The sequence below is a fragment of the Exophiala dermatitidis genome, assembly GCF_000230625.1.
Source record: "Exophiala dermatitidis NIH/UT8656 unplaced genomic scaffold supercont1.4, whole genome shotgun sequence".
Lineage (NCBI taxonomy): Eukaryota > Fungi > Ascomycota > Eurotiomycetes > Chaetothyriales > Herpotrichiellaceae > Exophiala > Exophiala dermatitidis.
Window position 1 is genome coordinate 1,767,229 of NW_008751649.1, and position 16,902 is coordinate 1,784,130.

At 51.7% G+C, this 16,902-nt stretch overlaps 7 protein-coding genes across 7 annotated transcripts; 3 read left to right on the plus strand and 4 right to left on the minus strand.

The window, feature by feature from the left end:
• The first annotated feature begins 1,220 nt into the window (after positions 1-1,220).
• HMPREF1120_04956 (isovaleryl-CoA dehydrogenase) lies at positions 1,221-5,995 on the plus strand. The gene has a single exon (XM_009159105.1). It carries the CDS (start codon positions 1,475-1,477, stop codon positions 2,777-2,779), a length of 1,305 nt encoding a protein of 434 aa, XP_009157353.1. The 5' UTR covers positions 1,221-1,474; the 3' UTR covers positions 2,780-5,995.
• On the minus strand, positions 2,716-5,205 carry HMPREF1120_04957 (DNA polymerase eta subunit). The gene has a single exon (XM_009159106.1). The coding sequence runs from the start codon at positions 4,859-4,861 to the stop codon at positions 2,870-2,872; it is 1,992 nt and encodes a 663-aa protein (XP_009157354.1). The 5' UTR covers positions 4,862-5,205; the 3' UTR covers positions 2,716-2,869.
• A 249-nt stretch (positions 5,996-6,244) lies between the features above and the next one.
• Positions 6,245-8,037, minus strand: HMPREF1120_04958 (phosphoserine aminotransferase). Its single transcript, XM_009159107.1, has 2 exons — positions 7,120-8,037; positions 6,245-7,066 (listed from the first exon to the last, which is right to left on the minus strand). Exons 1-2 carry the CDS (start codon positions 7,843-7,845, stop codon positions 6,470-6,472), a joined length of 1,323 nt encoding a protein of 440 aa, XP_009157355.1. The 5' UTR covers positions 7,846-8,037; the 3' UTR covers positions 6,245-6,469.
• A 167-nt stretch (positions 8,038-8,204) lies between these two features.
• On the plus strand, positions 8,205-10,367 carry HMPREF1120_04959 (DNA-directed RNA polymerase III subunit C31). The gene is made up of 3 exons (XM_009159108.1): positions 8,205-8,736; positions 8,837-9,089; positions 9,213-10,367. Exons 1-3 carry the CDS (start codon positions 8,620-8,622, stop codon positions 9,803-9,805), a joined length of 963 nt encoding a protein of 320 aa, XP_009157356.1. The 5' UTR covers positions 8,205-8,619; the 3' UTR covers positions 9,806-10,367.
• A 7-nt stretch (positions 10,368-10,374) lies between these two features.
• Positions 10,375-13,046, plus strand: HMPREF1120_04960 (NADPH-ferrihemoprotein reductase). The gene has a single exon (XM_009159109.1). The coding sequence runs from the start codon at positions 10,596-10,598 to the stop codon at positions 12,630-12,632; it is 2,037 nt and encodes a 678-aa protein (XP_009157357.1). The 5' UTR covers positions 10,375-10,595; the 3' UTR covers positions 12,633-13,046.
• Positions 13,047-13,233: 187 nt separating this feature from the next.
• On the minus strand, positions 13,234-15,450 carry HMPREF1120_04961 (primary-amine oxidase; the record flags this gene model as incomplete). Its single annotated transcript, XM_009159110.1, has 2 exons — positions 13,234-13,574; positions 13,740-15,450. 2 exons carry the CDS (start codon positions 15,448-15,450, stop codon positions 13,234-13,236), a joined length of 2,052 nt encoding a protein of 683 aa, XP_009157358.1.
• A 1,057-nt stretch (positions 15,451-16,507) lies between these two features.
• On the minus strand, positions 16,508-16,826 carry HMPREF1120_04962 (uncharacterized protein; the record flags this gene model as incomplete). The annotated part of the gene is made up of 2 exons (XM_009159111.1): positions 16,508-16,676; positions 16,729-16,826. 2 exons carry the CDS (start codon positions 16,824-16,826, stop codon positions 16,508-16,510), a joined length of 267 nt encoding a protein of 88 aa, XP_009157359.1.
• Between the last annotated feature and the right edge of the window lie 76 nt (positions 16,827-16,902).

Below are 16,902 nucleotides of genomic sequence, written 5' to 3' on the forward strand. Positions count from 1 at the left end.
TTAATATTAGAATTAGAAGACTAATTATTCGGTCGCTTCGAAGAATTTAGATAATAATACTCGTTATAGAAGTATTTAAATCTATAGATATATTTAGATTTCTTCTATTACTTCTTTTCTTCTTTTATTACGCTAAATATAGAATATAAAGCCGCTTTTATTATTAAATTCTTTATATTACGATATATATTTTTAACTATATTAACGAGATTATATAAGGATAGATATTTAGTTTCTCTTTAGTTATAGAACTTAGTAAGTTTCGAGTCTACTATACTCGAGTATAACGGTTTAATAGTAGTAAGAAAATCGATTTATAGTATATTCTCTAAGGTTTCTATTATATATAAAGCCGTATATTATTTATATAAAGACTTCTACTAATAGAACTAGATCTCTATATCTTTACTTCGTAATATTTATTTAAGAGCGTTCTACTTATAAGCGAGGCTTTATCTCTTTATAGCGTTTATTAATTCTAGATAATCTCTTAATATCTTTAGCCGATAATAAAGCGTAAGCTTATTCTTATAATATAGACGATTTAATAAGAATACCGTTCTATTAAATCGATCGTTAAGTCGTTATATTAGAGTAGACTATTATTAATATAGTTCTATTTATCGTTAATAGTCTCTATTCTTTCTATCTAGTATTTATTTCTACTTCTATATAAGAGAATCCGATTCGGTATAGAGAGGTAGTTTAGGTAGCTCTAGTTAGGCTGCGCAGTGGCGCGGGTTAGCCCTACCCTACCCGCGTTAGGGCTACCCTAAGGGTTAGGCTAGGTAGGTATTCCGAAGCCTAACGGGCGCCCCGAGCGAGTATCTAAAATCTAAGCCCTACCCGCGATATCTATTAGGGTCGAGCCGCCCTAATAGGCGAGTATAACTCTCGAAAAAATTACCGTATTTTACGAAAAATACGCGATTTTACTAAGAAATATTTAAAAATATCGTACGATATTATAAATTAGTAAGTAATTATATAAGAAAAGTCGCTATTTTTAGCGAAAATCTCGCTAATTTTAAGAATTTTAGGTTCTTAGTGAAACTCGTTAGGTACTCTACCCTACTCGAAACCCGTAAGGGTAGAGTAGCGCTTTTTTTAAAAACCCTATTAGATTAACTAGGCGGGCGGTAGGTGCCCTAAACCCTGCCCTACCCAACCCGTTGCGCAGCCTAGCTCTAGTAGTAGAATCGGTTCGGGTTTTAAGAGATCGATATACTACTAGATAGAACAGCTACAGTGCGGTATTACAAAGAACTACAAATTAAACTAAATCAAAGACTGGGGTTCTCCACGTTTCTTGCCCGCACCCCCTCGGCAACGCGGTTAGCCACGGAGGACCATGGTTCCCTATGTCAACACTGAGGTCAAGAAGGGGCTACACGCCTCTACCTCGACGTCCTGTTCTCTTTTCGCAACCTCTTTCTCTCTCGTTGGGTTCATTGTGTGAATCATATCATCCACAATGGTGTCATTGATTGCATCAAGACTTGTTCGGCCGGGAAGCCGACTAGCCAGGAGTCTCCCTGTGCTGATTTCCGCTTACCCACCGAGCACGACGACGATTCGGGCCGCCTCCACGTCCAAACACCCGTCTGGATTCACGCCTCCGAGCACAGAAGAGCTGTACGAGCTTCGCGAGAGAGTACAAGAGTTTACACGAAGAGAGATTCCTGAAGAAATTGCCTTGAAGACGGACCAGTCCAATGAATTTCCCAACGACATGTGGAAGAAGTTGGGCGAGGCTGGGTTCCTCGGACCGACAGCAGACGAGGAATATGGCGGGCTAGGCATGGGCTATCAGGCACACTGCATCATCAACGAAGAAATCAGCCGGGCATCAGGGTCGATTGGGTTGTCATATGCGGCACATTCACAGCTGTGCGTGAACCAATTGAGCCTGAACGGCAGCAAGGACCAGAAAGAGCGGTTTCTGCCCGGTCTGATCTCGGGAGACAAGATCGGCGCGCTGGCCATGTCCGAACACTCGGCAGGCAGTGACGTGGTGAGCATGAAGACGACAGCGAAACCAGTCGACGGGGGTTACGTCCTCAACGGCACCAAGATGTGGATCACCAATGGGCCCGACGCCGACTACATTGTGGTGTATGCGAAGACGGAGCCCGAAAAGCAAAGCAAAGGCATCACGGCATTCATTGTCGAAGGCAAGTCCTCCGACGGTTTCTCTGTCACGAGAAAACTAGATAAACTGGGCATGCGCGGGTCCAATACCGGCGAGCTGGTGTTTGACAATGTCTTTGTGCCCAAAGAAAACGTCCTGGGCGAAGTCAACAAGGGCGTCCGAGTCCTCATGGAAGGATTGGACTTGGAGCGCCTCGTCCTCAGTGCCGGTCCATTGGGCATCATGCAGGCTTGTCTCGATCTGGTGCTGCCATATACTCATCAGCGCAAACAGTTTGGTGTTCCCATCGCCCACAACCAGCTGGTCCAGGGCAAATTGGCCGATATGTACACCAAACTTCAAGCCGCGAGAGCCTACACCTACGCCACGGCCAAAAAGGTTGATGAAGAAGGTCAGATCCGCACCCAGGACTGTGCTGGTGCAATTCTATATGCGGCTGAGAGAGCTACCGAATGTGGTCTGGACGCCATTCAACTCTTGGGCGGTAATGGCTATGTCAATGAGATCCCTGCAGGGAGATTACTAAGAGATGCCAAGTTATACGAAATTGGGGCGGGCACGAGCGAGATCAGAAGAATGGTGATTGGTAGAATTTTCAACAAAGAGTATGCTGGCCAGGGTATCTAAAAAAATGCAAATAGAGGCAGGCATATCTCACTGTTCCTTGATGAAGGAGGAAAAAAGGACGAGCGTATCCAATAAACGCCGCCATGAACACTACCCAAAAGCAAGGCGGCTCTGCCCTTTCTCGGGCTTCGAACCCCGGCCCCGAGTGCCGATTCCTCCGCGCTTTGGTTTTGCATTTGGTTGACCGGGTGGACGACTGTTCGACGGACCTTTGACGGCCGGAGTTTCTTGAGCCTGAAGTTCTTTGGCGAAGTGCCAGTCTTCGTGCTCGATTCTGTCGGCCTCATCGATGGATTTTTGACAGGCCTTGCAGAAGTACGTTCTGATGTCGTGCTCGTGAAGGTGCACAGAAGACCGACGGCTATCGTCATCTTCGTTGTGTTCGACGCGTGCCTCAGAGTCACCCATGTCGTCTGCAGCCTCTTCCATGAGCCCGTCCTCAGGGTCTCCATTACTGTCGCCTCGGGAAAAGAACCGAGCAATGCTGGGAGGAGCTTCGTTCAATCTGCGGCGTTTCTCGGGTCGAGACTCTTCGGGATTTGGTGTAGCGGTATTGCTCCGAGACGGTGGCTCCAAGGCCGCTCTGGCTTCATCACCTTTGAGCAGGAAGGTGTCGATGCCTTTATTTCCCGCCACGCCATCTTCGAAACCTCCCACGCTCAATGACAGATTCGCACACGGCCACGCTCGGCCGTCAACGACAACCTGTCCGAGCAAAGTCTTTGCGAGCTCAAACAGGGTATTCTCGTCGATCTTCTTGCCCTGTGGGATGGGAAGTTGTTTGGATCTGGTTTGTGCACCCTGCCGATGGTGGAGGGTGATGGTTTTGGGCCTTCTTTTGTTCTCCGTCACGCCCTCCTCGACTAGCCGGGCATAGATATCGGCCACAAAAATGCGTAACCACCTGTTGGCCTGTTCCACGGTGTTGATGCTCGGCCTGAATGATTTGGCCGATAACATGGACTTGATCTGTGTGCGTGAATTGACCTCACTGTTGTCCTCGCCGCGAATGATGCCGTAGAGCCAGGTGCCCGTGTCGTCGCCCAATCTGGCCTTGAGCTGTTCGATCGGGATGGCGAGCAACTCGGTGACTTCGTCGGTCCCAAACGTGTCCACGACATGGTCGCCCAGTTTCCCACCAAGGTTGCGGATCTTTGTGAATTTGAACCCGGACAAGAAATGCTGCACGGCGCGATTGCGCACGATGGTCTGCTGGTTGGGTTTCTTGTATCCGGCGCCCAACTTGGCCATCATCTTGTTCCGCGCAATGCCAGCGGAGCAGGTATACTTGAGTCTGTCGTAGATGGTCTGTCGGACACCACGCACGACCTCTGCGCCAATGTTCATGGCCACGTCATCCCAGTCCGGGTCGTCGTCCTCGGTTTCGGCCAGATCCAAGTCCACCAGCGCATCGGCATGCCAGTTCAAGGCGGTCGACGGCGGCAAGGGTAAGGGTTCCGTCGGGTCGTCGTAGGGAGCATACCGCAATTCCGGGTAGCGCTCAAGCAAGATCTGATGGATCTGGGCGGACAAATCGAGAAAGACCTCGTCGATGCTGGCCTTCTCAACCTTCTGGACAGGAGGGGGTGGGAGGATTTCCTTGAGCAGAGCCAGGGTCCGGCGGGATTCCAGCCGGTAAGGGTCCAGCGAGACCTTGTCGGTGTGGATGTGCCGGGCGGCGTCGTCGCGGTAGGCCCATTTGTCGTCGCCTTCGCGCCACGTCGCGACGTGCTGCACCACCAGCTCGGGACATTTGGTCTTCGCTTCGGTCACTGTCACGTGGCGGTTGAGCCCGAATGCCCGCGCCGGGTAGTTGATGGCGATCAGCCCTTGCCATTGCTGTACCGCTAAAGGTTGTGTTTCGGACACGCCCAGGCGTACCATCTCGCATTGTGCGTAGAAGGCGTCGTAGTCGATCAGTGCTATGACTCGTAGTGGGCAGCTGGTTGAGGACTGGCTCAGGAGCTGGAGATGTTTGTAGGTGAAGCAGGATCTCTTCTTCATCCCTCCTCCATAACCTCCACCTCCACCAACAAGGCCATCGACGGGCGAGGACATGTTAAACGGTTGAGACGATGACATGATGGCGTGTTTTGGTCGTGTCCTTTATCCGATTGTTTCGGTTTGGGGTATTCCCTTTTCCTCCACCCACCTTTCGGGCTTGAAGCTCGTTCAGGTTGGCTTCATCTTCCCACTTTGCTCGGGAAGCCGGTCCTGGTCCTGGTCCTGGTCCTGCTGCCACCTCGCTGGCCCGACATATGTTCTTGGAGGGTGGTGATAAAGATAAGCCTGCTTGATTTTTCTCACCAGGGATTGGTGGTAGGAGGCTTTTACGCTGTTGATCTGGTCGCCCGGCCAAGTGAGACCTTTGTAAAGACTTGCAGTACTGTCGTTCTGCCAGGCGGATTCTACGCGTACTAGTAGTCAGCACGCGTGTGTTCCGTCATCGACTTTGACCGGCTGCAACCACTTAAACGCCGGCACACGTGACCAGTCTTGGCATTGGGCTGCGCGTTTCTGCGAAGTTCAAAAGTTGAGGTTGTTTGCACATCAACATCGGATCGTTGTGATCAGCTGAGGGATGCCATCCCGGATCTTTGGGAGTCTCATCGCCAAAGTGGGTGCTATTGCTGCGGGAAATATCTGTTCTCATGAACAGCACTATTGAAATGCTGTGCGGTACGAGTGGTGGACCAGAGGTGAGATAGCGTCGGAGGGTGCAGTAGCCACCACGAAGTCTCGCAGCGAAGTATATGAATTGTGTGGTGAACTTGTGATGACAAGGGAGACTTCATATTGAAGTTCTCAACTGGAATATGAGTCGTTGGACCATTCACGGTTGATTAAGGGCGATGCTGTACTACTAGTACCTATGGTAAGCTTCCAGTTTGTGTGAAGGTGAATACAAGGCCTCGTCTCCCCAAGCACAATATTCTTCTCCCTCCCACCAAGGTGACCGTCCCCATGAACCGAAAAGTCATGCTGCAACGAACGTGAATTGAACAGCATTCCCAGCGGCCAAAAAGCTCCCCACGAGTTTCTGCCGAATGGCAAAAACTTTTGAACTAAGCTCCGGCCTAGCAATTTCCTCGTTCTTGAGGTCTTCTATCCGAAGGGTAGAACCAAGTGAACCCCCCGGTTGGTGCTGCGAATTCCACAAGATCTGCCCGGCCAACGGTGCCTCCTCGGGTCGGAGGACACTCGCTCTTCTACCTTGCAGATCAGGGGATTAGGCCCAGGGGATTTTTTTCCGAGAGAGCTCCTCTTACAATGGTTTGGTTTAGACTTTGTGGGTTTGGTAACGCACCACTCCGCCTGACGCCTAGGCCATCGGGCCTGGGTCTGGCTCGGTGGATTGTTGAGGATAATTGCGCGGAGGATAAATATCAAGTAGTGATATTGGTTCACCGCCCACGGCTCCGCCAAGGCGGTGCTATTCACGTTGGATGTGACCGGATTCAATACTACAGGCAGGAAACGGCACGGCGGGCACGTGCACGTGAAGATGTCTGATTCCGTGGTACGGCACGTACTATTTATTATAAGCGGGTAGCGATGTTTTAGGTCCAGAAATAGTTGATTATCTTGTCTAAATTTCTTTCATTGGGACTTTTTTAAGTTGAGCAGCCAATCCATCATCTGTTCAACATACGGTATGCAATCCAGGTGTAATACCTAGAAGTGGTGAAATCATGACCGAGCAAATTCAACCAGGTAATCCGCCAACTTCTGAGCACTTTCCAGTGAGACAGCATTGTAATTGCTTGCCCGCATTCCACCAACAGAGCGATGACCCTTGAGACCGAGTAGACCTCTCTTCTCTGCTCCTGCCAGGAAGGCCTTTTCTTTGGCCTCATCAGGCACCACTTGGTCACCAGCCTTTTGGCCCGAAATGATCCGGAAGCATATGTTCATTCGGCTCCGCACGCTCTTGTCCGGCACGACATAATAAGTATCTGGATGAGCGTCCAGCGCGTTATAGATGAGTGCAGCTTTCTTGTTTGCGATCTCCTCCTGGCCAGAAACCTTTCGGGGCCCAAAGGTAGAGACGAGCATTTGCAGCACGACCGTGGCAACGTATAGGTTGAAGATGGGGAGCGTGTTGTAGAGACTGTTATTGGAAGCAATGACGGGAAAGGAGAAGATGATCGGTGGGAGAGTGCCAGAGGCCGGGATCACTGGCGACAAAGCGTGGAGAAAAGCTGGAGGCGGCACCAGGTCGAGAAGAGACTTGCGGATGATGACGACCGTGATCCCAGCAATGCCGAGATTCTTTTGAGCACCACCCTGAACGAATGTTAGCGCTGCACGGAACATGGAAAAGACAAGATAAGACTTACAAAAATGACGCCGAACTTTCTAACATCGATTTTCCGGCTGAGGAAGTTGCTCGACATGTCGGCCACCACAATCCTTTCGTCATGTTCGCTTCCGCCCTTGCTCTCCAGCGTTTGAGGGAAGGTAGGAAACTCGACACCGTCCACAGTCTCATTGTCGCAGTAGTATGTGTACGCGCTCCCCTTGAAAGTCAGTTTCCACTCCTTTTCGTCTGGAATCTTTCCAAATTTGCCGTTGTTGCTCTTCCTAGCATCCACAGCAACGTTGACATATTGACCGCCCAGTAGCCTCGTGGCCTCCTGGCTAGCCTTCAGGGACCATGAACCAGTGACGAGGTAATCGACCTTCAGCTCGGTCTGGACCTCTCTTTTCACTCGTTCCAAGACTTCTGCATCCTTCCCCTCGCCCAGCTCGGCGATGGCCTGTCTGCGACGCTTTTCGATCCAGTGGCCTATCAAGTTCTGAACAACGGCGCTAAACTCGCCAGTGCCTCCGGCTTCCATGAATAGAATGTCATATTCGTCCATAGGAATGTCGTACAAATTTGCCAGCGCATCTTTGGCGTCGGAAAGGATCTTGTTTGCGGTCGGCGAGCGATGCGAGATCTCAGCCAAAGACAAACCAGTATCTTCAAAGTTGACGAATGCTTGAGCGCTCTTTTCAATGGCTGCAGTCGGTAGAGGGGCAGGGCCCGCGCCGAAATAGGCGACTTCTGAGCGACTGGGCATGATGGAGTATATAAGAAATACGAGAAAAGGGAAGGATGGATAGTAGCCTGGATTCTCTTGTTCTCTTCACCTTAAGAGTGGACTGCTTGCGGTGATCGCGACCTCAGCGTCCTTCTGAGCGGCCGACAAAGAACCAAGCGAACTTACTCTCGAAGCAAGAGAATTGAACTGTTTACTCAACTGCCAACTGAGTCCTGCAACATGAGTCAATGCTGGGTCGTCGAAAAATTATGGGGAAAAAGACACCTCCACGTGACCTGCACCTTGGCTTGTCCTAAGGCCAATCACAGAGCCAGGATTTCAGCCTTGCTGTGAAATGATGCAGCGCAAAGTGGCTTACAGGTTAATACCTGGTACCTCAAGGATAGATCATTACTGTCTATACCTCTGAGAAGTGGATTTTATCTTCTGAGTGGGTTGTATCCTTGTAGCCTGAGACGCGCCGTCATTTGCATCAAATTCGGTTGATCTCAGCCTCGCCCGTCAGCCTCGTTCATCTCCAAGGCGGTGAGCCTTGCCGTTTCCCCACCTCGCTCCCAAATTCTGCCGCGGATTTTCTGGCTTGAGGCACTAATTTCAGGCAAACCTGATCATTTACTAGCACAAGCACTCTGTCGCTTGTGCCTTGTGTGGTTTAGGATTACTTCTGCAAACAATCCAGAAATCAATAGACAACCTCGTTGCGATGAAACACGCAGTACGGTGACCGTGAAAAGGAGAGTATTCTCCGACTCGGCGTTCCGAGAAATCTAGCATATTCACGGCGCATTCACCATGGCGCGACGCGGAAGAGGTGGTGGTGCGAAGCGCGGACCTGATCTCTCCTGGGATGATGAAGAAGATGACCCTGCAACCTTCAATGCGGCTCGCAAGCCAGAACCAACGTTTCCTGTAGGTCGATGTTCAGAAACGGCTCAATGCAGAGAAGGCGAGAAGGAAGACGATGAAAAGGACAGTTGACAACTGACACCGCTATGTGGACAATATATAGGATATTGAGTTTCCCGTGCCACGGCCGATCTCTCCCTTTGAATTCTCCTGCGTCCAAAGCTACCTGCGATTCCGCGGGCGAGCGCACAACGGCCCCTACTATTCGGTCCTCGACCCGAGCAGTCTTGCAGACCCCAAGACAGGAAAGGTGATCAAGCGTGCAGGTTTCGACCCTTTCAACGACCAAGAGAAGTATAGCGCGAAATACTACAAGAAGAAACGCACGGTACCGGACCTCAGTGGGCGGGATTATGGTACGTAAAATTCGATCCGTCTCCCACAATTTCCTTTGTCTATCAATATGCGACGGATACATGAATCGTTGGGTTATAATAAGGCTGGGAATCTAACGTGAGGGTATGGTCTCTTGTAAACAGAGTTGAAATACTTTCCTCCCGAGCTGTGGCCGTTCCTCGACCCCGGCCGCAAACACCCCCTATGGAAAACTACAGACTACGACTTCGATGCCGCAACCAGTGCACCTCGCAAGAAGCGGAAACGTGACATTGCCATTGACGTCAATGAAGACGAGGAAAACGACGAAGCAAACGACACAGACGTCTCAGATCCATTACTGTCTGGCACGCGACGGTCTACTAAAGCCAAGAAGAAGCGCGATGATCGAAAAGCAGGCGAAAAGCGCGGCCTGGATGCCGAGGACGAGTTTTCAGAGGAAGAGATCCAACCAAAACCGCGAAAGAAGAAAGGAAACAAAGGAAACAAAGGTTCGGACGACGAGGATGATGAGGACGATAATGCCGATGACAAAGACAACGACGACGCGGATGATGATGACGACGATGGGTCAGCCGATGATGAGCCTGTTGACTCGGAATTCTCAGAGTCAGACGACGGCGGCGCTGATGATTACAATGCCGAGAATTATTTCGACACAGGAGAGGGCGACGATGAGGACGGTTTTGCCTTTGGCGGTGGGCGCGGCGGCGACGATGAAGGGGGCTACTTCTGATCGAGATACCTCGCAAAGAAGCGCAGGATGTCAGGCCAAAGCGTCCGCATCTTTTACCAAAGTGACATAAGATGAACGGGAGTTTGGGAAAGCGAGTAGATTCCCCATGCTGTGAATATTTGCAGGCACGTTTTGTATGTGGCATTTCAGCCTTGAGCCTTGAGGCATGTTGCACGGCGCCTTTTGCTTGATTTCGACGCCGCATGGAGATCAACAGACTTGCGCCTTCACATTGTACGAATTCTCATTTTTGTATCAAGAGGTCAGCAAGCACGAAATCAACAGTGGATATCACAAAGTCGTTTCAGACACCCATGTTTAGAAACCGCCTCTTGTGCTACACTGTGCTAGGATTCGCCTTGACATCCGGATCACCCGTGCCACGACCTTCGAATAGATGATGTCTCTGATGTTTTCGTCCTATCGATTACCCGCAGTTTGATACCACTACACTGCCTTTACACTTCGCCAGCGAAGTCTGGTTTTCCTATTAGAGGACGCCTCTCCAGCAGCCTGAGCTGATTGCCTCGTGCCTGTGTCTCTCCCGAAACTTGAACATTTGCGGCATAAAGTGCGTCTCAAGAGGACACACTTATCCGTACGATCACGTGCGTATCTGACTGGTAATTCTACGGCGGAGTTGGAAGCAGTTGATATGCCAATATCTCGCCCTCCACTGCGGTGCACGAAGCGGTAATCGGATACTCGCATAGCACACGCGAGTTCGAGTCTGGGACGAGTAAGGACAGAACAGATCGAATGATGACAGCTCAACAATCCATATTCGGGAATGGTTGCAGCGACTGAGCCAGACCACGGGAGGTCTGTCCTCCTACTTTACGGAACAGAAACAGGTACCTCACAGGACTTTGCGGAAGAGATCAGCCGCTGTCTAGAGCGACTTCACTTCGATACCGATGTGGCAGGCCTGGACGATGTCAATTATGCATTGCTAAAGAACTACACCTTCACCGTGTTTGTCCTCTCCACGACTGGCCAGGGTGATTTCCCCGAAAATGCTCGGAAGTTCTGGACGAGTCTTCTCCGCAAAAAGTTGCCTCCCACCACATTGGCCGGCAGCAAATATGCTCTAGTTGGACTGGGCGACAGCTCATACCCAAAGTTCAACTGGGCAGCGAGGAAGCTGGACAAACGTCTTCGCCAACTTGGGGCAACTTCCATCCTTGAATCATGCGAGGCTGACGAACAAGGGGATGAAGGAACAGACGGCTACTTTCTAGCTTGGCTGGATATATTCCGCAAGACCGTCCTTACGCTTTTCCCGCTGCCAGAGGGCCTCAATCCTATACCTAACGAAGTTCTACTGCCCAGCAAATATCGCTTGGAGGGAACTTTGACCAGTCACGAATCCCAGATAGCCCCGAACGGACTACTACATACTGCTCCAAAGACGGATGTATCGTCCGAGTCTTTCCCCGTTGTTCTCGAGAAGAACGAGCGGGTGACTCCGGCCGAGCATTGGCAAGATGTGCGATTCATGCGGCTGAAGACCGTCGGCAAGAAGCTCGACTACATGCCCGGCGATGCGCTTGCGATCCTACCTCAGAATATGCCTACAGATGTGTCATTTCTGATTGACAGGATGAACTGGCACGACGCGGCAGACATTCCAGTCCGGCTCGTGTCCACGCGCCCAAATGGTCGTCTTCCACACCATCCTATTTCCACTCGCACAGATTTGACTCTGCGCATCCTTCTGACCGAATACCTGGACATCAACGCAATACCGCGGCGATCCTTCTTCGGCGCCATTGCAAACTACACGGACAACGAGATGCACAAGGAGCGGCTGCTGGAGTTCACCGACCCGCAATACCTGGACGAATACTACGATTACGCCACGCGGCCGAGGCGCAGCATGCTGGAAATCCTGCAGGAGTTCGACTCCGTCCACATCCCCTGGGAGGAAGTGACCAACATTTTCCCGCCGTTGCGTGCTCGACAGTTCAGTATCGCCAGTGGCGGTGTGCTCAAGCACGGCGACGGCGACGGCGACAACTCGACCGTTTTCGAGCTGTTGGTGGCAATTGTGAAGTACAGGACTGTCATCAAGCGCATCCGCGAGGGCGTGTGCACGAGATACTTGGCACAACTACCGGTCGGCACAACGCTGCAGGTCTCTCTGAAGACCGAGGGGCGGTTCTCCAAGTCTTCCGATCCCAGCGGTGAAAATCATATCCTCGTGGGCGCAGGCACGGGCATCGCGCCACTCCGAGCCCTTATACATGAAAAGGCTCGCGGCGACAGTGGCAGTCTGGGAAGGACCGCATTGTTCTTCGGCTGCCGCAGCGAAAAAGCCGACTACTTTTTCCATGATGAGTGGGTTGCCCTCAACGCCAACGCCAACATCACGCCAACAGATTCCAATAATAATGCAGAAGAACGATTCGAAACCGACGACGGTACCTCCAGGATTCCTGCCGCGAAGCTTGACCTCCAAGTCATTCCGGCGTTTTCGCGCGACCAGAAATCCAAAGTCTATGTTCAAGACCGGATCCGGCAGCACAGCGACCTGATCTGGGAGTTGCTGCGCGACCGGAACGCCACGGTCATCGTGTGCGGCTCATCCGGCGCAATGCCCAAGGCGGTGCGGCAGGCCATTGTCGACGCGCTTGTCGAACAGGGTCGCAAGAGATTGGAGGAAACTGGAAAGGGGACCCAGGCCGCCGGCGGAGGTCCTGTCGGCCAACACGAACAAGATAATGACGAGGAGGAGGAGGATTCGATAACCTCTGAAAAGGATGCAGAAATGTATCTGGCTAGACTGGAAAAGGTGGGAAGATATAAGCAGGAGACGTGGTCGTGAAAAAAAGGAAATTCAATCTGGAACTTGGTAGAACGGGTATATATATGTACAAATATATAGCGTTAGGTTCCGAGGCTCCTCGAGTGAAGAGGAAAAGATGCGGTTCTTTGATCAGAATGGCATGAAGGGTTAGAGGGTCCAGGTCCCTGGCCTCGTCGGAGAGTGGTCCCATCCGTTCGACCAAGCGTAGTACTGCTTCTATATATATTGTACACAGAACACTGCAGCGATGGCCTGAACAATGTGGAACCCCATATGGTGTCTTAGGACAAAAATCCATCTCTCCAATATCACTACTACTATCTAGATGAAAAGGTACAGCAGGATGTAGGTAGTGAGAGACAAGATAGCATATCGTTAGAGATAACTAGACCTCGCTGGATTAGGATTCAGAATACTAGTATTTCAAGAGAGTAAGGTAGTTCCAGGCTGCCTAGATAGTACTGTCCAGTGTCCCTCTTGGAGCAAATCCCATTCCTTTGACACATAACATCATCGAATTGATGCATAATCTGACTGACTTATATCCTTCCATACCAATGTTGCGAGCGACCGACGACAAAAACAGCAAACTTGAATGCCCAACACAAATCAATCACAATCACACCGCCACGCTCGCCTTGTCCTTGGTACAACTACATCCAGCCTTACCGGCAGCGACCTGGCTCGGAGTACGAGCATAACTGGGAGGCACATCAAGCGCCGGGTTGCGGAGGAAGAAGTTTCTCGGCCGCAGCAGCAGAGTCATGGGCTCGGCGGGCATGACGGGGAAATCCTCGGGGGCCGGGAAGTGGGTCAGTCCGAAAGTGTGCCAGAGGACAATGTCCTCGTTGTCGATCTTTTCTCGTGGGTTCGCCTCGATCCACTGCGGTAGACCCTGGGAGGGTTCACCTGAGGTTTGGGGCACATGACGGCCAGCTGGGTGGATTTGGTCGTCGGAATCTAGATGAGAAAAAGGTATTAGCAGTGGTTAATAATGATAACAGGGGAAGAAGTAGGGAAACACAGCCGGCTCCCTCCCGCCGCGCCGCGCCACCCCCCTCCCCTTCTCCGTTTTATGGGAGAAAGCCCCTCGCACCCTTCGGGTGCTCGGTGCAGCAGACTTACACTTTGTAACGTGGACAGCATGACGAGCAAAGCCAGCACGTTTCCAGACCAACGAGCCCTTCTTTGGCAACAAAGGCGGGACCTCGCGGCTGACGAGCTTGTAAGAAACCGGTTTGTGCGAGTAAGGGTTGATTTTGTTTTCGTTGGCAATGTCCCATGTGCGCGAAGTGTTGCCGTTGTAGTCGGCCATGGCCTCGACGGGGTTTGTGTATTTTGTCTTTTTGGCGTAGAAGGCGTTGCCGTAGTAGTTCTCGGGCGAGCCGGGCTCGCCGGGGCCCTGGGCGGCGTCGACTTGAAACACGGTGTTTTTGGCACCGTCGATGTTGGGGTCGACGCGCAGACAGAACAGGTGCTGGTGGTTGTGTGCGTTGACGCCCGGGTACACCTCGGTGCCCCAGCCCTTTGTGTCCTCGCCGGGGTTCATGGCGTACGTGTTGAGGATGCCCGTCAGCTTGATCTCCAGCTGGATCGTGCCGTCCTGATGGAAGATCCAGTAGACGCAGTACTCGTAGTTGGCGGCCGTGAAGATTTGGCTGATGATCAGCTTGCGGGCGCGGGTCACAATGACCGAATCGTCGCGGAAATCACTGTGTTTGAACAAAATGCCGTTGTCTTCCTCGTGGATGCAGATGGCGTTCTTGATCGTCTGCGCCGCCCCCGCCCGGTTCACAAACTCGGCGTCCATGTAGTGGATGCTGCCTTTGCAGTCACATCCCAGGCTGAGCGAGTTCGTCATGTACCCGCCGCCGTACTCTCCAAGATCGAAAGCGTGCTTGCGCTGGTGCGGGTGTTCTGGGTTTCCGTACGGCACCACCATTTCCGCCAGTGACAGTCTGTAGAAAAGTGGTCGGGCTTTGCTTTCGTTCTTGTCGAAATACGTGATATTACTCAGTACAATACCTTCACGGTAATTGAACCCGACGTGGACAGAGAAATTCTGCCATTCAATCGTCCGTCCTTGAACTTTGAAACTCACGCCTTCGGGCTGCGTGATGTTGATGGGCTTGATGTCCGTCCGGTAGCCACCATTTCCCTCAATGTCCTTGACATGGTAGTTGTTCGGAGGTGCCTTGCTTAGTGGTCGCCGAACCTTGGGCACATCGATATGGATGATTTCTCTCTTGTTTGAGTCGTAGATGGGACAGAAATCCAAGGGGTAGGTATACTGGTTGTCGTCCACATGTGGCCGGTAATACATCAAGGCCTGCTGGAGTCTGACTCCATTGCCAAATCTCTCATCGTACCCAATCGTCCAGGGGTCACAATACACCTTGTCCATATCCTCGGGAGGAATGCCGACAAGGCCACATTGCTCAATCACTTTAGGATCCTTGCGCATGGTCTGTTCGACGGCATTGAGGTCTTCCATGGTGATCAATGGCTGCACGTTAGGGGTTTCCTTCCAGCTGACGACCTTGCCTTCAGTGAGATCGACATTGCCGTCAAAGACCTTGCCGTCCGTGGTGATGACCACGATGTCGGCAACCCGGTGAGGCCTCGGAGTCGTCTCTGGATCGGCGAGCCACTTGAGCATCTGGGCCTTGGGAGGCTCCAGAAGAGTCACGGCGTTGTAGTAGAGTTTGCCATATTTGCCACGTAGGATAGTCACCGCCGCTTCAATCTCGAGCGAAGAAAGGGGATCCAGGGGATGGGGAGGCGAGACAGTGTTGGACACCTGCTGTGCCAGCTGTTTCACTCGTTCAAGAACCATTGTTGCGGGTGCCCCAAGATAGACTGGACTATAGAAAGATGGTCGGGAGAATGGTCGTGCAGAGCAGAAGAAATCAAACCTTCGAGGCAAGACTTACACACATATATGTATCTTCGGCTGGCCGCGTCGTCTCCTCACGGACGGTTGTGGCCATGATTGACTAGACTCTTGGAGGCACCAACAGCATCAAGAGAATCACCCCGGACCATGAGAGCTACTCCTCAATTCGAGCAACATTGGTCGTCCGCCACGAACGATAAGAGGCGGAAGCAGATAAGAGCCTGGACTTGCGCGCTGTCACTCGCTGGGGGATCGTGGTTGCTTTCTCCTTTCGGTCTATCAAGGCAATTGTTGCCCTGTTGGAGTTTAGCGGTGCTCCACGTCGCCGGCTGCCACTTTACGACGCTGGACAACCGCAAGGTGAAGCCCCCCAGCAGCACAAAGGGTCCATTGTCGCCTCTCCGAGAAGAGCAGCTGACCACGAGCACTTCTATCAGGCCTTGTTTCGAGGCTGAGATGTGATAAGGGATTGGTCCATGATATGACAGCCTGATATCCTCACGTTGGTCCCCCGCATTCTATTTACCGTAGTGTAGAGAAGCGACTCGGACACCCTTAAATTCGGAATTGATACGCGATCTGATTCTACAACGTACAGCCGGTCTTCATAACAGTCTGCCGCCGGTTTCGCCGTCTGTCCGCATATCCGCCTCTCAAAAGCATGTAGCAAAATGCCGATATCTAGAACGCAAATCGTCCGATGTCAAGTCTCCCCAGATCAAGCCGCTTACCCAGAGGGTGTTCCCTACAGCATCGCCGAGTGTGCAGTCTTTCCATGTGGGCAGCAACTCCGCATAACCAACAAACATTGCAAATGTAATGCACCTTATCAGACATGTTCATCTTTTTTTGCATTGTTCGCGTTATGTGCCTCTCCCTTTGTATGTACAGTACTGATTGAATGGTCGACCCTCTCCTGCATGATGAGTCTTGCCTGGCTCACTCCAGCACTTGGTCGCGAGCATTGTCGTTCAAATGTGTTGGGAAATTATGCGGCTCAGTGGTGCTTCTCCCCGTGGCCGTCGCCGTGAGCGTGTGAGTCCTTGAAGAACAATGCCTCCACAATAACATAGCCTGTAAACGCTGCCGTAGCAATCCCAAGTCCAGGGAATGCTCGCTTGAATCGATTCCACCGCGTGAAGGGGCCTGTGTAGCGCCAGGCCTCACTAACCACTGGGTAAGTAGATGTCGGAGCACATATTATAGTAGTTGCCTTACTTCCTAGCCCAGGGATCTCTTGCTCGCCATTCCCTACTGGTTGCAGCGTCCGTGAAGGTCTTCATGTCGAACCCGGTCGGGTTGTTTGAAGGAGCCATTGCCTCGGTGTTGCGGATGACGGGCTGCGCTGGTGCGTATCGGAGAGAAGATTAAAAGGTCAAAGCTGCCAGGAGC

Bases quoted from the DNA above. Each gene is read 5' to 3' on its own strand.
- HMPREF1120_04960 (XM_009159109.1), top strand. From the start codon at position 10,596: ATGGTTGCAGCGACTGAGCCAGACCACGGGAGGTCTGTCCTCCTACTT.
- HMPREF1120_04957 (XM_009159106.1), bottom strand. From the start codon at position 4,861: ATGTCATCGTCTCAACCGTTTAACATGTCCTCGCCCGTCGATGGCCTT.
- HMPREF1120_04959 (XM_009159108.1), top strand. From the start codon at position 8,620: ATGGCGCGACGCGGAAGAGGTGGTGGTGCGAAGCGCGGACCTGATCTC. The intron at 8,737-8,836 runs GTAGGTCGATGT...GACAATATATAG, and splicing joins AGCCAGAACCAACGTTTCCT to GATATTGAGTTTCCCGTGCC. The intron at 9,090-9,212 runs GTACGTAAAATT...TCTTGTAAACAG, and splicing joins CCTCAGTGGGCGGGATTATG to AGTTGAAATACTTTCCTCCC.
- HMPREF1120_04958 (XM_009159107.1), bottom strand. From the start codon at position 7,845: ATGCCCAGTCGCTCAGAAGTCGCCTATTTCGGCGCGGGCCCTGCCCCT. The intron at 7,067-7,119 runs GTAAGTCTTATC...ACATTCGTTCAG, and splicing joins GAAAGTTCGGCGTCATTTTT to GGTGGTGCTCAAAAGAATCT.
- HMPREF1120_04956 (XM_009159105.1), top strand. From the start codon at position 1,475: ATGGTGTCATTGATTGCATCAAGACTTGTTCGGCCGGGAAGCCGACTA.